This window comes from Strix aluco, chromosome 15 (genome assembly GCF_031877795.1).
Source record: "Strix aluco isolate bStrAlu1 chromosome 15, bStrAlu1.hap1, whole genome shotgun sequence".
In the NCBI taxonomy this organism is placed as follows: Eukaryota; Metazoa; Chordata; class Aves; order Strigiformes; family Strigidae; genus Strix; species Strix aluco.
The window spans coordinates 8,884,430-8,900,622 of record NC_133945.1 but is presented as its reverse complement, the minus strand read 5'-3'; the positions used below and the strand labels follow the sequence as shown (position 1 = coordinate 8,900,622).

The 16,193-nt window shown below is 48.6% G+C and overlaps 1 protein-coding gene across 4 annotated transcripts in view; it reads right to left on the bottom strand.

The window, feature by feature from the left end:
• The window catches only part of TNRC18 (trinucleotide repeat containing 18), a 56,964-nt gene that overhangs the window by 3,857 nt on the left and 36,914 nt on the right, over window positions 1-16,193 (bottom strand). For 3 of the 4 annotated variants that reach the window (XM_074841469.1, XM_074841473.1, XM_074841471.1), the window contains 10 exons: window positions 9,697-9,936; window positions 6,888-7,330; window positions 5,956-6,120; window positions 4,960-5,101; window positions 4,375-4,492; window positions 4,016-4,091; window positions 3,553-3,661; window positions 2,501-2,617; window positions 2,059-2,223; window positions 205-1,499 (listed from right to left, as the gene is read on the bottom strand). In XM_074841469.1, the coding sequence (XP_074697570.1) occupies window positions 205-1,499; window positions 2,059-2,223; window positions 2,501-2,617; window positions 3,553-3,661; window positions 4,016-4,091; window positions 4,375-4,492; window positions 4,960-5,101; window positions 5,956-6,120; window positions 6,888-7,330; window positions 9,697-9,936 (2,870 nt within the window). The remainder of the gene's footprint in view (window positions 1-204; window positions 1,500-2,058; window positions 2,224-2,500; window positions 2,618-3,552; window positions 3,662-4,015; window positions 4,092-4,374; window positions 4,493-4,959; window positions 5,102-5,955; window positions 6,121-6,887; window positions 7,331-9,696; window positions 9,937-16,193) is intronic. The other variant, XM_074841472.1, reaches the window with a different exon arrangement.

Sequence of the window (16,193 nt, the reverse complement as noted above, 5' to 3'; positions counted from 1 at the left end):
GGAAACAGGGCAGAGGGACACACCACGCAGGACGGCTCCCCCAGACACAGCGAAGGCCAACCCCACTCTCCTTGCAAACTGGAGACACACCATGCCAGCAGAGCTTCACCACCCCGGGAGAAGGGAAAGGAAAAGGGGTAAGAGGCACCACAAGGCAAACGGCAGTGCTGAGCACTACGGAGCGGTGGGAGAGGCTCTCTTTACCTGCGTGGGTTTCCCAAACCACTTCCACAGCTGCCGTGCGGGGAGGAAAGCAGCGATCTTGGGCCTGTTCTCCACCGACGGCAGCCGCTGGCGCTTGGCCAGCTCCTTGGTTGTGGGCAGGTGGATGCCCTCACGCTTTTTGGGCCTGCTCTTGTTGCCGCTCTGCTGCGGTGCCGGCTGTTGCACCGGCTGCTGCACCGGCTGTTTCTGGCTCTGGGGGTGGGAGGACGCGCGGGATTTCCCTGCCTGCTTGGTTTGCTTGGGTGGGAGGGTTTGCTGCACTGAGGAACTTGGCTGGGCCTCAGCTACTTCGTCATCAGAGCTACAGGAGGAGTCTTCATCCGTAGTGGAGGAGGAAGAAGAGCTGGAGCTTGACGAAGAAGAGGTCGATGAGGCTGAGGAAGAGGAGGAAGAGGAGGATGAAGAGGAGCTGCTGCTAGAAGAGGACGAGGAGGAGGAGTTGGAGGAAGAGAGAGGGGAGGATGCTCTTGAGCTGGCCGAGCTGCTGTCCTGGGCTTCCCCTCGGTTCTTCTCAGCCTCCTCTTCTCCCTCTGACTCCGAGCTGCTGTCGCTGCTGTTGCTCTCAGACTCCTCCACGGCTGCTGGAGCCGCTGCCTTTTCTTCCTGGTCCTTTGAAGCAGTGAGGCTCTCTGCTGAGCCATCAAACTTTCCTCCGAAGCTGGCAGGGGAAGGGTCTCCCTCAGCCGCTTTGGCTCGGGAAGATTTCTGCTTGCCCTCCGCACCCACTGCAGGTGAATAGCCCAGCCCCAAGAGACTCTTGCCATCTCTGCGACTGGCCAGGTTCGAGTCCTCCAGCATCCTCATCGCCTCCTTCATCTTCTTTGTCTTTGGAGACATCACGCCCTCATGGTCCAGCTTGATCAAGATTTCATTGTCATGCTTCCTCTGAGCCTTGACCATGGTGCCAAACTCCTGCGTCTCTTCTGTGGGCCGCCCTTTCTTGGCCTTGGCTTTTGATGCTGAAGCATCGCTGGAGCCAAAGGCTGCCAGTGTCCCCGGGAGGTCGCTGTAGGGTTCCGTGCCGAGGATGCTGCCAAACACAGCAGGCTGGTAAGTGGGTTGCGGGGGGCTATGCAGCTTAGCGGAGATCTTCATTTTGCTGGCTTTTGACCGCTTTTCCTCTGTGGGGGCAGGGGAGCCTCCAGTCGACAGCGGTTGCGATTTCCGCGACCCCTTCATGCTTGGCTTGCCCAAGCAGGCTGGCTTCTCTGGGACTGAAGAGGTAACAGGTGAAGACTCAACCTGATCCTTCTCTTCTGGCAAGGCAGCCTCTTCTGCGGAGGGGAAGAAACAGAAAGCAATGACTGTCCATCCAGATGGGCTTTATTAGCTCAGACACAGACAGACACCAATGCTGACCGGTCTCTGGCCAAGAGTGGCTTGTTCCTGACTGCTTAGGTATCCCCAAACAGGCACAGGTCCTCACTGCTCACTGAACAGCCTCACTAAGCAGCCAGGCCTGACGCCAGCGCCTGTGAACAGCTGATAAGCAATGCCCAGCAACGCTGCTTCAACTGCAGGGGAACCAAACTGCATATCTCCTGCATCTTTGGACCTACTGATGGCTGCTGAGATGCTCAACTGAAAAAGGGACCCTGCTCTGCAGCCCTGACTGACACAAGGAGGCTCTTGCAGCACAGGTCAGCTTCTGAGCCAGTCTCCTGCAAATTGTACCCACAGCAGAGTAAACTGATGCATGGATGCTCTGCACTCAAGCACTGCATCCGTTTCCCTCCAAATCTTGACCAAAGCAACAGCTCTAACTTGGGGAGAGCGGTGAGGAACTGTGCAAGGACTCTCTCCACTCCAGGTCTGGCAGTGGTGACAACCTACCAGCTTTCGCCTTGACGCTTGGCTTTCTCCCTCGCCCTTTGCCCTTTGACACGGGCTCCTCTGACCCCAGGGTAGCTCCCTCTTTTCCTTCTCCAGTGTCTTTGCTGGATTTACGGCTACGGCGCTTGGTGCTGGGCACCAAAAGGGCCGGGGAAGGCTCAGCACCTGGAACAGGTCGAAGAGATGGTCAAATGCAGTCAAATAACACATAAAACAGAGATGTGATACAGGGAATGTATCCCTACCAGTTCTGCAATAGGCACCGGGCCTTCTTCCCTATGGGTTATATCCCACCCCAGCTCTGCATGTCCATAACTGATAGTGCAACCTTTGTGAATGAAGGTCTGTGAACTCGTCCCAAAATCTCAGAGGCAGGCTGACAGAAACTCCCTAAATTTCATAGTGAAAAGTGTCATGCAAAAAACTGAACAGCAAGACTCACACTGGATCTTGTAGTCAGGTGGGAGAAGCCGAATGTGAGATAGCGGGATACGTCCTGTGTCCCCATCATCAAACTCTACTGTGATGAGATCACCATCTTCCTCCAGATCCAGGGCTCCTGTGGGTTGGGGGAGCAGAAGATGGGATTAGGGACCAACATCAGACTACAAACCTCTTGTCAGGGAAGCGGAGACGTGGGGGAAGACAGGGATCCTGCACCAACTCCAAAGCATCCTATCCCCTTTCCTAGGCCGTGCAGGGAGCGCACAGAAGGCTCACTCTGCAACGGAAAGTCCCTGATAATACTAAACCAGCCCACCCAGTGTAAAATTTCCCAGTCAGCAGCATTGCTCCAGAACATAACAACCATTCCAGTTTGACTTCCCACCTCTTTCCCCTATTTTCCTTTATTCTTGCAGAAATTCACTTCCCTATTTTCACTGCAGTATCTTTTGGTTTTTGACCTGCATTTTGTAACTACTTTTAGCAATCACAAGCTACTGCTTTTCACCTTCTCTCCAAGAGAAATAAACTGTGTTCCCACCCTCTCTTCTTGCATCAGCATCACTGGTTTGTAACTCGTAAGTAATTCTTCCCTTACACACGTGTAGTGTGACCAAGAGCCCAAAAGCAAGACCAGCCACCATAGAATTGTCCAGGGCTCTTCACTGGCTTTTTAATGGGATCAGATGGGGGAGTTGATGTGTCAGAGGCAAAGCTATGAGTGTGCAGATCATTTAGAAACTTCCACAACCTCAAAAATCTTTGGTGCCTGGAGTTAATTCTGACTTTTTGAAGTGTGTGGAATTTCCCTGATATTTTAAGCTCCTAATTTGCTCAGACCTCTTCCTACGAGAGCACATCTCCTGCACCAACAGGATGTTACTAAACCAGCATCAGCTGGACATGACCTGGAGGAGAGGAATGGGCCAGGCTCAGACCTCCAGGACACTCACAAGAGACCTCAGGGCTTCCCCAGCCAAGCTTGACATCCCTCAGGACACACTGAGATGCCTCTGGCTCACAGCACAGAGCAGCCAGGGGTGGCCTTACCTCGGACAACTGTCCCTGGGTAGAGGCAGCGGTACTGCTGGCTCCAGTAGGCTGCAATCCTCGTGCCCTCGGGCAGGAATCGCACTGAAGGTGGTTTCACATCGATGATCTGCTCAGGGCAAGAGGAAATCAATTACCGAGGTTCTTGGCACCAGCACAGACCATCCCATCACACTTGTTGTGTAGCAAAGCAGCTCTGAAGAAGTCAAGCGACAGCTTTCCTGCTGGGAAATGGCTTCCTGTCTGCTCACAGGGCAGCATGAAGGACTATCCCTGCTGGCATACAGGCCCTAGTGCCCACTGCCAGTAAAGAAGCTCAGCCATGGGGCAGCGACCCACACCAAGGGGAGCTCTGCCCAGAGGCAGGACCCCCAGCTGGGGGAGAAGAAGGCTTCCAGCTAGCCTACTCCACCCCAAAACAGGGCTCAGGCACCAAGGATAGGCACCTTTTGGCCTCACATACCGCTTCCTGCAAGAGCTGCTCCAGGCAGTAAATGTGGGGACGGTTTCCCCTCTCGCCTTCCACCACCACCCGGTATCTGAAACACAAAGGCCTGGTCAGACACAGCACATGGAAGACATCACCCCATCAGCTAACACCTCCCTCTGAGCCATACCACCAGTGTATTTGAGAGCATGTAATGAGAAGTAATTGGATTTTCCTCAGCGCTGATAAACCAGAGTGAACTCTCCTTCCCTCCCTGCCAGACTCTGTCAGTCTCTCCCCATTCAGCTCTACACAACCCCCAAATCAATCCCTGCATCAGCTCCATCCCCGTTCACCGGTGGAGTCCGGGTGGATACAGTAGCCCCCCAACTCACATGTCTGGTGAATGCACCGTCTTGACATGGCCGGCATAGAGCAGCTTGTCATCCATGGGGATGAGGACACGCAAACCATCTTTCAGCTCATCCTTGTCAATTATGCAGGAGCGGGGAGCTGTGAGGTGTTGGAGCAAGATGGGGATTAGAGAGCACCATACATGAAAAAGCGACAGCAAAGGGAGAACGAAACCTCTTACTCCCAGCATCACCCTCCACTAGGAAAAGGCCAGTAAGCCCTTTGCAGAAAGGGCTCTCTCCCTCTCTGGCTAGATCCTGGCAGAGGAAAATTTTGCCCTCTTGGTAATAAAAAAAAGTGTCCCCTCTTGGTAATAGTAATATACCAGTAAATGAAAATAGGGCAGCTCAAAGACTGGTCTTCATCTAGATGTCACAGCGGGCCACTCTGATAAGGCTTGTTTTTGGCAAGCCAAATTGACTGGAAAAGTGGTATCTCCACCCCAAGGACTCATGGATTTGGATGAGGAATGTGTGAAAGCAACACAGTCCTCCTCTGAGCCGCCCTGGGAAACTTGCCAGCTCCTGTACCTGTACAATTAGTCCCCCAGCCCCTCCTGCCCTCACCTGGTGTGGGCGGTCGCTCGACCAGCATGCTCAGTGGGATGTTCTCATCCTCTGAGAAGCTGCTGTCTTGGTTGGGCTCAAAATCCTCCTCTGCTGCCATGCTCTCCATGAGCTTGCTGACAGCTCCTCCCTTCCCTCGGTTCTGCACAAGAGCAAGCAGCACGTCAGCTGGATGACAACAGGCAACAGTCTGATCCCATCTCACCTTCCTCCAGCAACAAATAACCTGAGGATATTGAGACAAACTTGTCTCCATCCTCAGCAATGTTAATCACACAGCGAGTTAAGTGGGTGTACCCCAACTTGCTTTTTTGGTTGAACAAAGACTGGGTTTATCCCCAAGCATCATTGACAGCTGACCAAAAGCTATTTCACACATCCTAGCCAAATCTCACTCCTGGAGGTTAGGAGAGATCCGTGGAGCAGACAGCTGTAGCTTTGCTCTGCATTCACCATCTCTCTGCACAGGGTTCCTGAGGCCCTGTCTTCATTAAACAGGCAGTGGGCACTGCTCCTATTTCTTCTCAAAGCCCCATGATCTGTTTCTTGCTGTTACACGCAGACCATAATAAGCATTACACTCAGAAATCACCTGAGGATGCAGTAATGTGTGTTATGAGAGAAGACGGGCTACAGCAATGGAGCAGAAACTAGTTATGACCTGGCTCACTCAGTGCTGAGCAAGGCAACTCCATCACCATCTCCTTGGTCCTTGCTATCCATGAAGGCTCTCCCTCCACCCCGTGGCGGCGTTAGAGAAAATCCTGCCTGCTCATTAATTTGAGGGATGAAGGCAAACAAACGCCAGATGGTAGCAGCAGGTGCTACCTGTAGTCTTCCTTAGATTTTAGGCTTCTCAAACAACATTTTGCCTGTAACACATCCAGCAAAACTTATATGTCTGTTTTCCCCTCCCTCACATTCCAACAGTCCAGGAAAAGAGCAGGGATCTGCCAGCCACCCTCCAGTTCATCCAGATTAGAACCAGCCCCTCACCTCTTTTTTCACCTCCTTGGCTTTCACCTTGGCTTTGCTCTTCTTGGTGGAGCTCAGGGCATTTGCCAGGCTGACACGAACATCAGATGGAGAGCTAGGGATGCCAGGAGGAGACATGGACGAGGAGGAAGAGCAGCAGGGTGTTTCTTTACCCTTCTTCCGCTGCTAAAAATAAAAATTAAACACTGCCATCCGTAAAGAGAGGATTGGTAAAGATCTAGGCCCAGGGAGAGGGGAAAGGTGAAACAAAGCAGGCTCAGGCTGTGCACAGGTAGGAAGACTTTCAGCAGTTAGCTCACTGACTGCACCACGTCCTACGTCCCCCAGCCCTTCTTTCAGGCTTCACGCATTTTGGCAAGAGCTTTTCATTACCCTGGAGAGCAATTTCTGCCCATCAAACATTCCCCCAAAGAGCTCCAAGAAGATCCCAGTTGGCCTCATGTCACAACCAACTTGTCTAACTCTCCTCACAAACAGTGCTTGTCTATAACACTGCCGCAAACTGAACTGGAGGCGGAGGGAGCCGAGCTTTCAGCCAAGATGAAGAGCCAGCAACCCAGAGACCACTGCCACCACCAGTCAGGGACAGCCCTCAGAAGACACCATATAAAACGTGAACAGCCTTGAAGGCCAGTGTAGGGGCTGCAGCCCAGCAAGCAGAGAGATTTCACAGATGTTTTAATGCAGGATTGTCCACCCTGCCCAATCCAAGCCCTGTTCAAACACAACAGCCTTTTATTCCCAGAGAGACACAAGCCTGACAGCTCCTCTGGGTGTATGTGGGGCTGGCAGGGGTGACGAGAGGCAGCCAAACAGCACAGGGCAACTGCTGAGACAGGACTCAACTCTCCTCTGCCACAGTGGAGTTAATCGCCCTCCCCTCACCCACAGCTCCCAAAGGTCCCACACCAATGCTGGTGTGCATTCCTCACCTTGCTTAGCTCCTTCCTCTCCTTCCCCTTGCTGCCCTCCTTTTTGGGGCTCAGGGGTGCCCCCTTGCCACAGCGCCCAGGCTTGGAGACAGGAGTGGAGCTGGCAGGCGCCGCGGGAGTCAGCAAGGCCGAGGACGTGGTGGCGTCGTGGAGGAAGATCCGCTCGCTCCGGCGCCGGTTCCACAGGTCATCATCACTGGCTTCCAGCCCAAACTCAAAGCTCAAGTCCTTGGGGGACTTGAATTTCTTCAGCTTGCGGCCTTTCTCAGACCCAAGCTTGGCCTTGTCAGTGCTCCCAGATCCAGCGTCGAGGCTGCTAGGGGCCTGGCTTGGTGGGATGCTGCTTGTCTCCAGTGGCCCCTTCTTTCCCCTCAGCAGCCCTGAAGGCGACTTCTTCCTGATCTTGATCTCACTCTCTGAGTCTGTGTATTCAAACTCTGTCCCTAGATGCAAAGGATTTAACCATCAGTCAAAGCCCTGGCTGAGCCAAGAGGGACCACATCCCCCTGGAAGCTTTTGGGCTCCATGGGAGATGCTGTGCCTGTTCAACAGAGCCCTTCCTTGTTCCCCTTTCCAAGCCCCACATCCCTCAGATCTGCATTTCCACCTCATAAAACAATGATTTCCCTGAAAAAGTCTCCCCTGCCCCAAAGGGCAGAGCCCACCCATCCAGGTAGTGTGGTTCAATATGTTCCCTGTCTCCATCTTCTCCCTTCTCCCACAACCAAACCCTGCAGCGGAGTTCTTAAGAGAAAAGATACTCTAACATTTGCCCCTCCACAAAAGGAGTTGTTCAGCTGAAGCCAAGCACAAACCCCACAAGCTGAGCTCTCTTCCCCTCCCAGTGAGAGTCCTCTCCAGTTTCACCTTCGTTTCAGGAGAACAATGTCTTTAACAAATTGAATAAACCCATATTTCAAGTTTGTTTTTTCCCACTGGCCAACAGACACCACAGATCTTTTTATTGGCTCAGGTAATCATCTTAAAGTTAAGAGAGGTAAATGATCTTTTGTCTGTGGCAAATGGAATTCCCCTCACATTGGTCTGTGCTCAGCATCACGGGCACAGCAGTACCCAGAGGCCTGAAATACTGTAGTAATGCCAAGATGTTCACCACCTTCAGTGTGTTCCCCAGAATGTGATACAGGAGAGCAACATCATACGTTTCCAGGGGCAGAAGGGAAACTGAGGCAGGACCTACACACCCAGCAACATGGGCAGGAGGTGGGCAAGGCACTGTAGCCACAAACAGCCAGGAAGAAATTTGCCCAAGGTCATGCAGTAAGTCTATGTTGGAACAACAGACTGAGCCCAGATTTTCTAAATCCATTTATTTCCCAGGGCACTGAACCTCACGGGGTGGCACAGCACTTCTGAAGGTGTACAAACATCAGCAGAACCTGGTTCTCCCTCTCCAAAAGAGCATCAGCCAAAGGTCTCTCTTGTACCCTCTTCCACCCTGCTGCAGACCTGCCCTCTCTGCACACACATGGCTCTGCCTGCAGACCAGCAAGGTCTGAAATCAGGCCTCGCTTCATGCCTGGGAGGTTGGCAGAGCAGAAACTCTTCTCAAGCCCAACAGTGAACGGCTCCTGCTGTGATAACCACTGCCTGTAGGAGACCCTTGAGAAAGGACACAAGGGACCGAACAACATTCACATGGGAAAATGAAAACCTATGAGGCACAAGCACAGAGAGCATCTTTTTCAGCCCTTCTCTCTCAAATACACTCACTTTTCTGGGTAAACGCAGTCTGCAGGAACCTGCTCTCATCTTCTACCCAAACCTCTTCCCCTGAGACAACCCCAGCACAAACAGGAAAAGAGCAAGCCTGTCAAAATCAAAGCTGGCAAGGCTCAAAACGAAAAACCCATTGGAAATTACAACGCTCCTTCTCCTCTCTCACTGCCACACAAGGCAATTTCTAGATGCTTCCAGTTTCAAGGAGGGCAGGTTACAAGACAATAAATTCTTAACAGAAGCTGTTGAAACAAGTTGGCAAAAGCCTAATATAGCATGGAAACAGTGCTAAAACAAGGCAGGCTCCCAAGGAAGACATCATTTTCCATTCTGAAGCATGCTATAAATTCCATTATCCCTTAATAAATATTAATAGAGAATTTATAAATGGAGCCCACATAGATCTGTCTGACCAGGAACGATGTCACCAGTGGGCACTTGTGCAGCAGGGCATGGGGAGGGGAAGAAATGAAACTCCCAGTTATGTGTAACACACTGAAACTGAGACAGAGATGGGGACAGAAACACAGGGTCTGGCACTGCAAACACGTGAGGAAGAAATGCTTGTTTCAAGTCTTGTTGGCTGGTTTCTATGAGGAAGCTGATGGGATGGGCTGATTGAAGGGTTTTTTTTTCTGCTCAGGTTGTCTCCAGCTTCTCTGGGGTATTTAAGATCAGCTGCATTTAGCACATGCTTCCTTCCCTAAAATGAAACAGCATTTCACTGCCTTCAGCACTCTGTCCAAGGGGACACAGTATCCCACCGCTTGCCTCTGCAGCATGGCTGTTAAGGATTCATCAGGTAGGAAAAGAGGAAACTTTGAGAAAGCCACAAGCAACTGCCCCCAGGGAAGCCATGGCTGCCGCTGCCAAGCTTGCCATACCTGTGACTAGTTCTTGTTTTCCTGCCAGGCGATTCCCCCTGCCTTCAGCATCAGGACCGAGCAGCCAAAAGCAAAGAAAGGGCAAGACAGTGTCTGGGTAACAACCTGCTCTCTTGCAGAACAGCTGGGACCTCCTGAATCTTCCACCTTGTCCCCATGGTACCAACCTTAACCATGCAACTCACCCATCAGGCTCTGCCGCTCCTCCTTCTTCTTCGCCTTCTGCTTGGCCTCCAGCTGGATGATGGAGAGCGGAGGGGGAACGATGGGGCTGGGCATTGCACTGGCGGCAAACCTTGCTAGAAGGCCCAGGCCGCTCTCGTCAAGGGCAGGCGATGAAAGCCTGTCGGTGCCGTCTGTCCCATAGTCCTCTGCTTCCTCCTCTTCCTCTTCGTCCTCCTCTTCCTCCTCCTCTGAGCTAGAATCTAGCACGCAGAAAAGAGGGAGCCCATTACAAATCTCATGGAGTTGTGCATCAGCCACATTTCCACCCCGAACCAGTAATTCTGCTGCTCTGTGCTCACCTAAGTAGCACTGAGCCACCCATGAGCTGAGCCAAAAGACGTTGGCCACAAACACACACGTGTCTTTGCAGTCACATAGCCGGTATCACCCTGCCTACCAGCACCCTTGAAGGACACAGCAATACAGGGTGCGGCAGAGAGGACCCCTTCAAGGCGAGGGAGGGAAGAGCAGGGTGTTGGCAGAGATTTGAAAACGATACCACGCACCCCTTCCCTGCAGCTTTCAGGAGGAATTAAAAAGTTTAATTCCTTTGAAAATCCCAACCTCGGAGCTGTGGGATTCCCCTCCCGCCCACCACCTCTTCCTCCATAACGAAATCCATTAGCGTAACCAGAATCAGAGATCAGCATGGAAGGGGAATACCAGAGATCAGCCTGCGCCACGGCAGGAGGCAAGGAGGACACAGAGAGGAGAAGGGGCAGGAGGCAAAAATGCAAAGGAGGGGAGGGAAATAATAATCTGAAAGCAATGGATTTGGAATGCATAAGGGGGGAAAGTGTAGGTAGTGTTGGAGACACGGAGGAGTGTTTAAACACTCTGCCTCAAAACTCTCCGTGCCTTTCATTTCCCTCTCTACAGCCCAGGCTAGGGAAGCCCAGCTCAGCACAGGCAGGAAGAGCTGCCCACAGCCAAAATCTAATTCTGGCAAAGAAATCAGCCTTGCTGCCTGCCTCGGCTGACACCCGCAGAGAGCAGTGGGCTGGGGTTTTCCTTTATAGTGTATATGCAGCAGGTATTTAGGGCGTAGATGCTCTGAGAGTGGCACCTCTCCCTTCCTACAGCACTTCCCAAGAGTCTGTCATCAGCTCAAAGGCAATTAATTTTAACAGCATCTCATTCAGTTAGTGCTGGTGAGCAAGAGTCACTATACAAATGCACATATACCACACACATACATATACACACACATATATGAGCACATATACCTATAAATATATATATATATTTAATGGCATGAAGTGGGTCTGGAAAAGATATTGCATTTCTCTTGAAATTGAGGGCTTAAGTAGGATCATCAAGGTTGCTGGAAAATTTCTACCGCTAGCAGGAGCCCTGCTCTCCCCGCCTGAGCCCACTCACCAGCTCCCTGACAGCCTTTATCCCTGCATCTGAAAGCCAGCCAAATGAGAAACCAGATCCCTTCAAAATGAGCTGGAATGAACATGAAAATCCTTTTCTTTTCACGTATGCCCTCTGGGATAGATAAAACCGTCCTCAACACTTGGTTGTTCAAAAAAAACCCCCAACAATAACACAAGCAGGTTTTTTCCACTTTGGATTATTTTTCCTTGACATTAGAAATAACAGGAGTATCAGAAAACAGTGTTCTCATCCTTGCATTTTATCAACTGAAGCAATGGCCAGCTATTTTTTTTTTTTAAATAAGAGCTTATCTCTGTAGCATAGATCAGATAGTCACAGAATACTAATTTTTAACTGCATAAAAATCCCATCCCCATTTCAGTTGCTCAGGCTGGTTCCTTGTGATATAAAAATGCTACTAAACCTACAGTCCTGCAGTAAATAACAAGAAATCCACAGCCCTTCTCGCTCCTTGCATAAAAAACACATGCAAAAAAAAAAAAATCTGCAGCGAATTAGGGTCAGATTCCTTCCTCTACCAGAAAAAGGGGCACAACTACTGTTTTTCTACCACGTTTTGCCAAAAAGAAAACAAATCCAGATGAACTCAGCGATTCCAAGATGTGGAAACCACCTGCCTGAAAAGCAGCAAAACTGCCTGAGTTCAATGACACACCACTGGGTATTAAGACCCCTCCCTCCACACATCCCATTTGGCTCTGAAATTCAGCAATTCTCAGCAAAACCAGAAAAAAAATTGAAAAAAATCCACCTATACAGCCCCTCATGGCAGACCTAGAGTCAGCCGAGCTGAGAGTGACTCGCTGAGCAGCTGGGGAGGAAAACAGGCAAAAAAAGGGGAAAGTTTGCAGGAAAATCCCTCCATGACCTGTCCCTCATGAGTCCCCTACAGCACCCTTGGCTCAGCCGCACCGACTGCGCAGGGGCTGCGCCGAGCACAGGCAGCATCACTCCTTTGGCGCTCAAGACTCTGCACTGCGAGGGCATAAAGGTGCCCAGCAGCTACGGTATTTCAAATGCACCAAGGTAAAACAGATTTAAAAGCCAGGATGAAAGCAGCTATTACTCACGCTACAGAAAACGTACGATACAATAACATACCTGGCAGTTATTCTAACCTCTTTCAAATATATGGTGTCACACTATGGAAAGACAACCGAAGATAGTCTCTTGTCAGCATTTTTACCGAAACACTTATATTTTTATCTGCATGAGATACAATTTTCAGCCTGAAAATAAATTCATTTTAACACATTCACACCACAGATCTATCCTCCTCCACCTCTCATGGCGAGGGCAGATCTTGCGAACTCCACTCTACGTGCATAGCACAATCCCTGCTCCTCTTTCTCCTGATCTTCCAAGATCAAAAACTAACAAATGAAACAAAAAGAACACATTTGGGGCTCTGCTCCAAACCCACGTGCTTCTAAACTAAGTCCCCAGATTTATGGTCATGGTGGCAAATAAGTTGCTGGTGCTCTATGGCCATCTGCACAGCTTCTTGGAGAGACTCATGATAACTATTTAAAGTGAAGAAGGAGTTTTACTCCTACTGTACCCAAACTATGTGTGAGCTTAAAATGAAGTACGCACAGATGCCTTTACACAATTGAAGCCTCAATTTTTTCTCCTGAAAAGGTGATTTTTAGTTAACAATGGGGAAAAGGACATTTAAAAAATTGTTTTTTCCTTCAATGGTAACTCTGTTAACACTGAGCAAGGGAAAGGGAAAAAAAATTCAATTAAAAACATCTTTTCTAACTGACATTTTTAAAAGCATGTATATGTGCGTATATATCCACACACGCAACCACACGTGTACATACAACTCTACAGCCAAAACAAACAATAAATTCATATTTAAATGCTACTGATGCCAGATAAACGGAAGTCAAAGAAGATACTTTTTTTCTAAAATGTTTACCTGCATTGAATTAAAAACCAAACCCAATTAAAAATACTAAATTTTCTCATTGCTTTTAACAGCTAAGCTGCTGTGGTATTTTACTGTAGGAGAGCAGTAAATGAAGATTTGTTAATGATGAACAGAAATTGGTTAAGCAGTTTGGTTTTTAAAGACTGATGTAACAAGATGGATTGAGGGGGTTGTGGAGAGGAAAGGCTTGGGAAAGGGGGAGTAAAAACACACACTTAAAAGAGTCATTTCACATTGTAAAAAAAATAGCATGATTTTCTCATAACACCAAGCAGGCCTACAGCATACAAAGCAGGCTAAGTACAGGCAGACTTTAGACAGCTACTGGGTCATTGACATCTGATTTGTGGATCTGTCCAAATTCTGGAGGTTACTTACTTTTGAATGTCCAATTTAAGACTGTACTTTTTTTTCTTTTCCAAACAAGCCAATTTTTATCATTGGAAGATTTTTTTTTTTCCCCCCATATGTGCTGTGCTGCTGACTCCAGAAGTACTTATAAAAAATTAAAAATATTACAACTATAACATGGGAACGACTGTGTAGGGAACCAGTTATCCCTAGCTGTTTCTTTTTCACTGGGGTAAAATCATCCTCCAAGTCAGGGAAAGGACAGCAGGGAAGAAAGTACTAATTTATTACGGAAAACAGAATATGGAGGAGAAGGAAGTATTTGTCTTGGGTCTCAGAAAGCTCGAGATATTACCTACCCTGATGGTTTTCAAAAGTCCCATGTGGCTTTAGCCCACATTAGCAGTTTCCTCTGCAAGGTCACTGGATGAAAAACCACAAGCTTTGCCTGTTACCAGAATGGCAACGTAGCAGTTGGTCTGTACGAAAGCAGCGTGTCCCTACCTGTTCCATCTCAAACCAGATGAAAACAGGTCTTCCTGCAGCTACTCCTACCTCTGACACAGGTACTGGCAGGGCAATGGCCAGGCAATTACCCTGATAGAAGGCCAGTCTGCATCGCGGTCCAGAAACCTTTAAGGACAGTGGCAGAGCCTTTGCAGGCAGTGCCGTGGCTTCTCATCTTGGACCCATCTGCAAATCCTTCCGTTTGCTGGGTTAAGGGATTCTTCAAAAGGTCTGCAAACAGTAAAGCATTTCTGGAGTCCTCAAACACATACACACAAGCAAACCTTCCATGCAAGACTCTTCATGGACAGAAGAAAGTCAAAAGTGGACAGCAATCATCTTCAAAATTAAAATAACCAAGAGAATGCAAAGAGCTACGTGTCATTATTCACGGAGGTAACATCGAAACATCTGAGGCTGACAGATGACATAAAGAAAAGTTATTTTGCCTACCTACATAACAATGGTCAAGGTTCGGGTTCATGGCTAGTGACCCTCGCTGAGAAGTGTCTGCCCTACAACCAGCCAACCACTTTGCTTCTTTAGTGCAGCGTGAGAGCAAATGCAAGAGACCGACACAGACATTCAAAGCATCATGGATAGGGGCAGGGGTGAAAGGGTTGGTCAAGCAGCTGCAAGGAGAAAGCGAGCACTTCTAGAAAAGCTGAGGTTATTAATCGGTTTAGTATCAGGGAAAGCCATTAGAAACCCTATTACCCAAATATCCCTTCAAGTAATGCTTCTGAGAAAGAATAACCAAAAAAAAAAATTATTTGCAGAAAAAAATCAAAACTGTAACCAGTAATCCCTCCCCGCCTCCCCCTCCACGCCCACCTCCCACCCCAGGAGGTTTTGCATCTTTGGTTTCCCCACCATTAAATGACACCCCAGAGGGATTTACAATGCATTTCCCATTTGTTCCAGATTCCCCAACCTCCTCCCATATCCCCTCCCCTTCCCAGAGTTTATCCCATAAAACTGGGATTTTTACTTTTTTTTTTTTAAAGCAGACAGGTTACTTGAAAAATAGACAAAGCCAATTAGGGACAAGTTACCTATCTGCTTACCTGGAGCAAAACCAAAAAGCAAACCCAAAAAACCCTCAAGAACTTGGCACCTAAAAGGGATTGATATCCTCAAAATTTCCAACAGCAGCAAAATAAACAAAGAAAAGATGCAGGAAGGAACAGGGAAGGGAAGAATGGAAGTTAACGCAGACTCTTCATGGAAATGTGGCAATCTCACCCTTAAATAAAATCCACTATCCCCAGAACTTTTTGGGTTCTCTGAAGAATAGGGGTTTTGTTGGGGTGTTTTTAAACATTATTTCTCTCTTTTGGGTTTTCTTTGAAATGCGCTAGTGGGTCCAGCCCAGAGCCACATCAAACCAAATCAGCATTCTGTATCTTTCTGCTGTGTTTGATAATTTTTTTTTAGCTTAAATTATCTTTCTTTGGAAGTTGGGTTTGGAGGGAAATAAAAACAAACAGGTGCATGGAGGAAATTAACAGCAAAAAACTAAGAAAAAACAAAACAAAAGCAAAACTATCCAGCACCATTTCCAATTAACAGCCGCCTGAGCAGTGTGAAATACTAAAAGGCTTTTGCTGTGCTATATCCAGATCTGCCGCGTAACTTAGATGATAACAACTGGGGATGCTCTTGCTTAGCATTCAGCCCAGACGAGCTACTTTCTTTTGGGAGCTGAGGGCTCATTAAAATGACCTTTCCCCATGATTATTATTTAATGAGTGCGCTCTAAAACAGAAACCCCTTGTGTCTCTGGAGGAAAAGTCTCAAGTAATCTCTTTTCCCACTGAAGTACTAATGACAGGCTGACAAAGAAAGCTGCAAGAAAAAAATTGTGGTGAGGGTGAGGGAGGGAAACTGCAGAGTCAAATTTAATGCAGTAATTGCCACATCCTTGAACACTGTGTGTTACGTCTGGGCATCTGAAAAAAAATTACCACCCAAAAAGAGACGCAAAAACTTGTTGTATACATTTTCAAAAGTGAAAAAAATTTTTTTTCTGGCTGTTAAATAATCGGGACCTTACACCCAGCACCCTCCTGCAGCAGCAAGGAACAAGTGCTCCCATGTTTTATCTGCCTGCCTCGAGAGAGTCTATCAACAGAGAAAACAAACTGAAAAAGGAAAAAACAAAACGGGGTGAACAAAATTAAAATTAAATTAAAGGGGTTGGGGGCAGGGGGGGAGGCCTAGGCTTTATCTGGACAAAGGCAGCAGGGATATTTG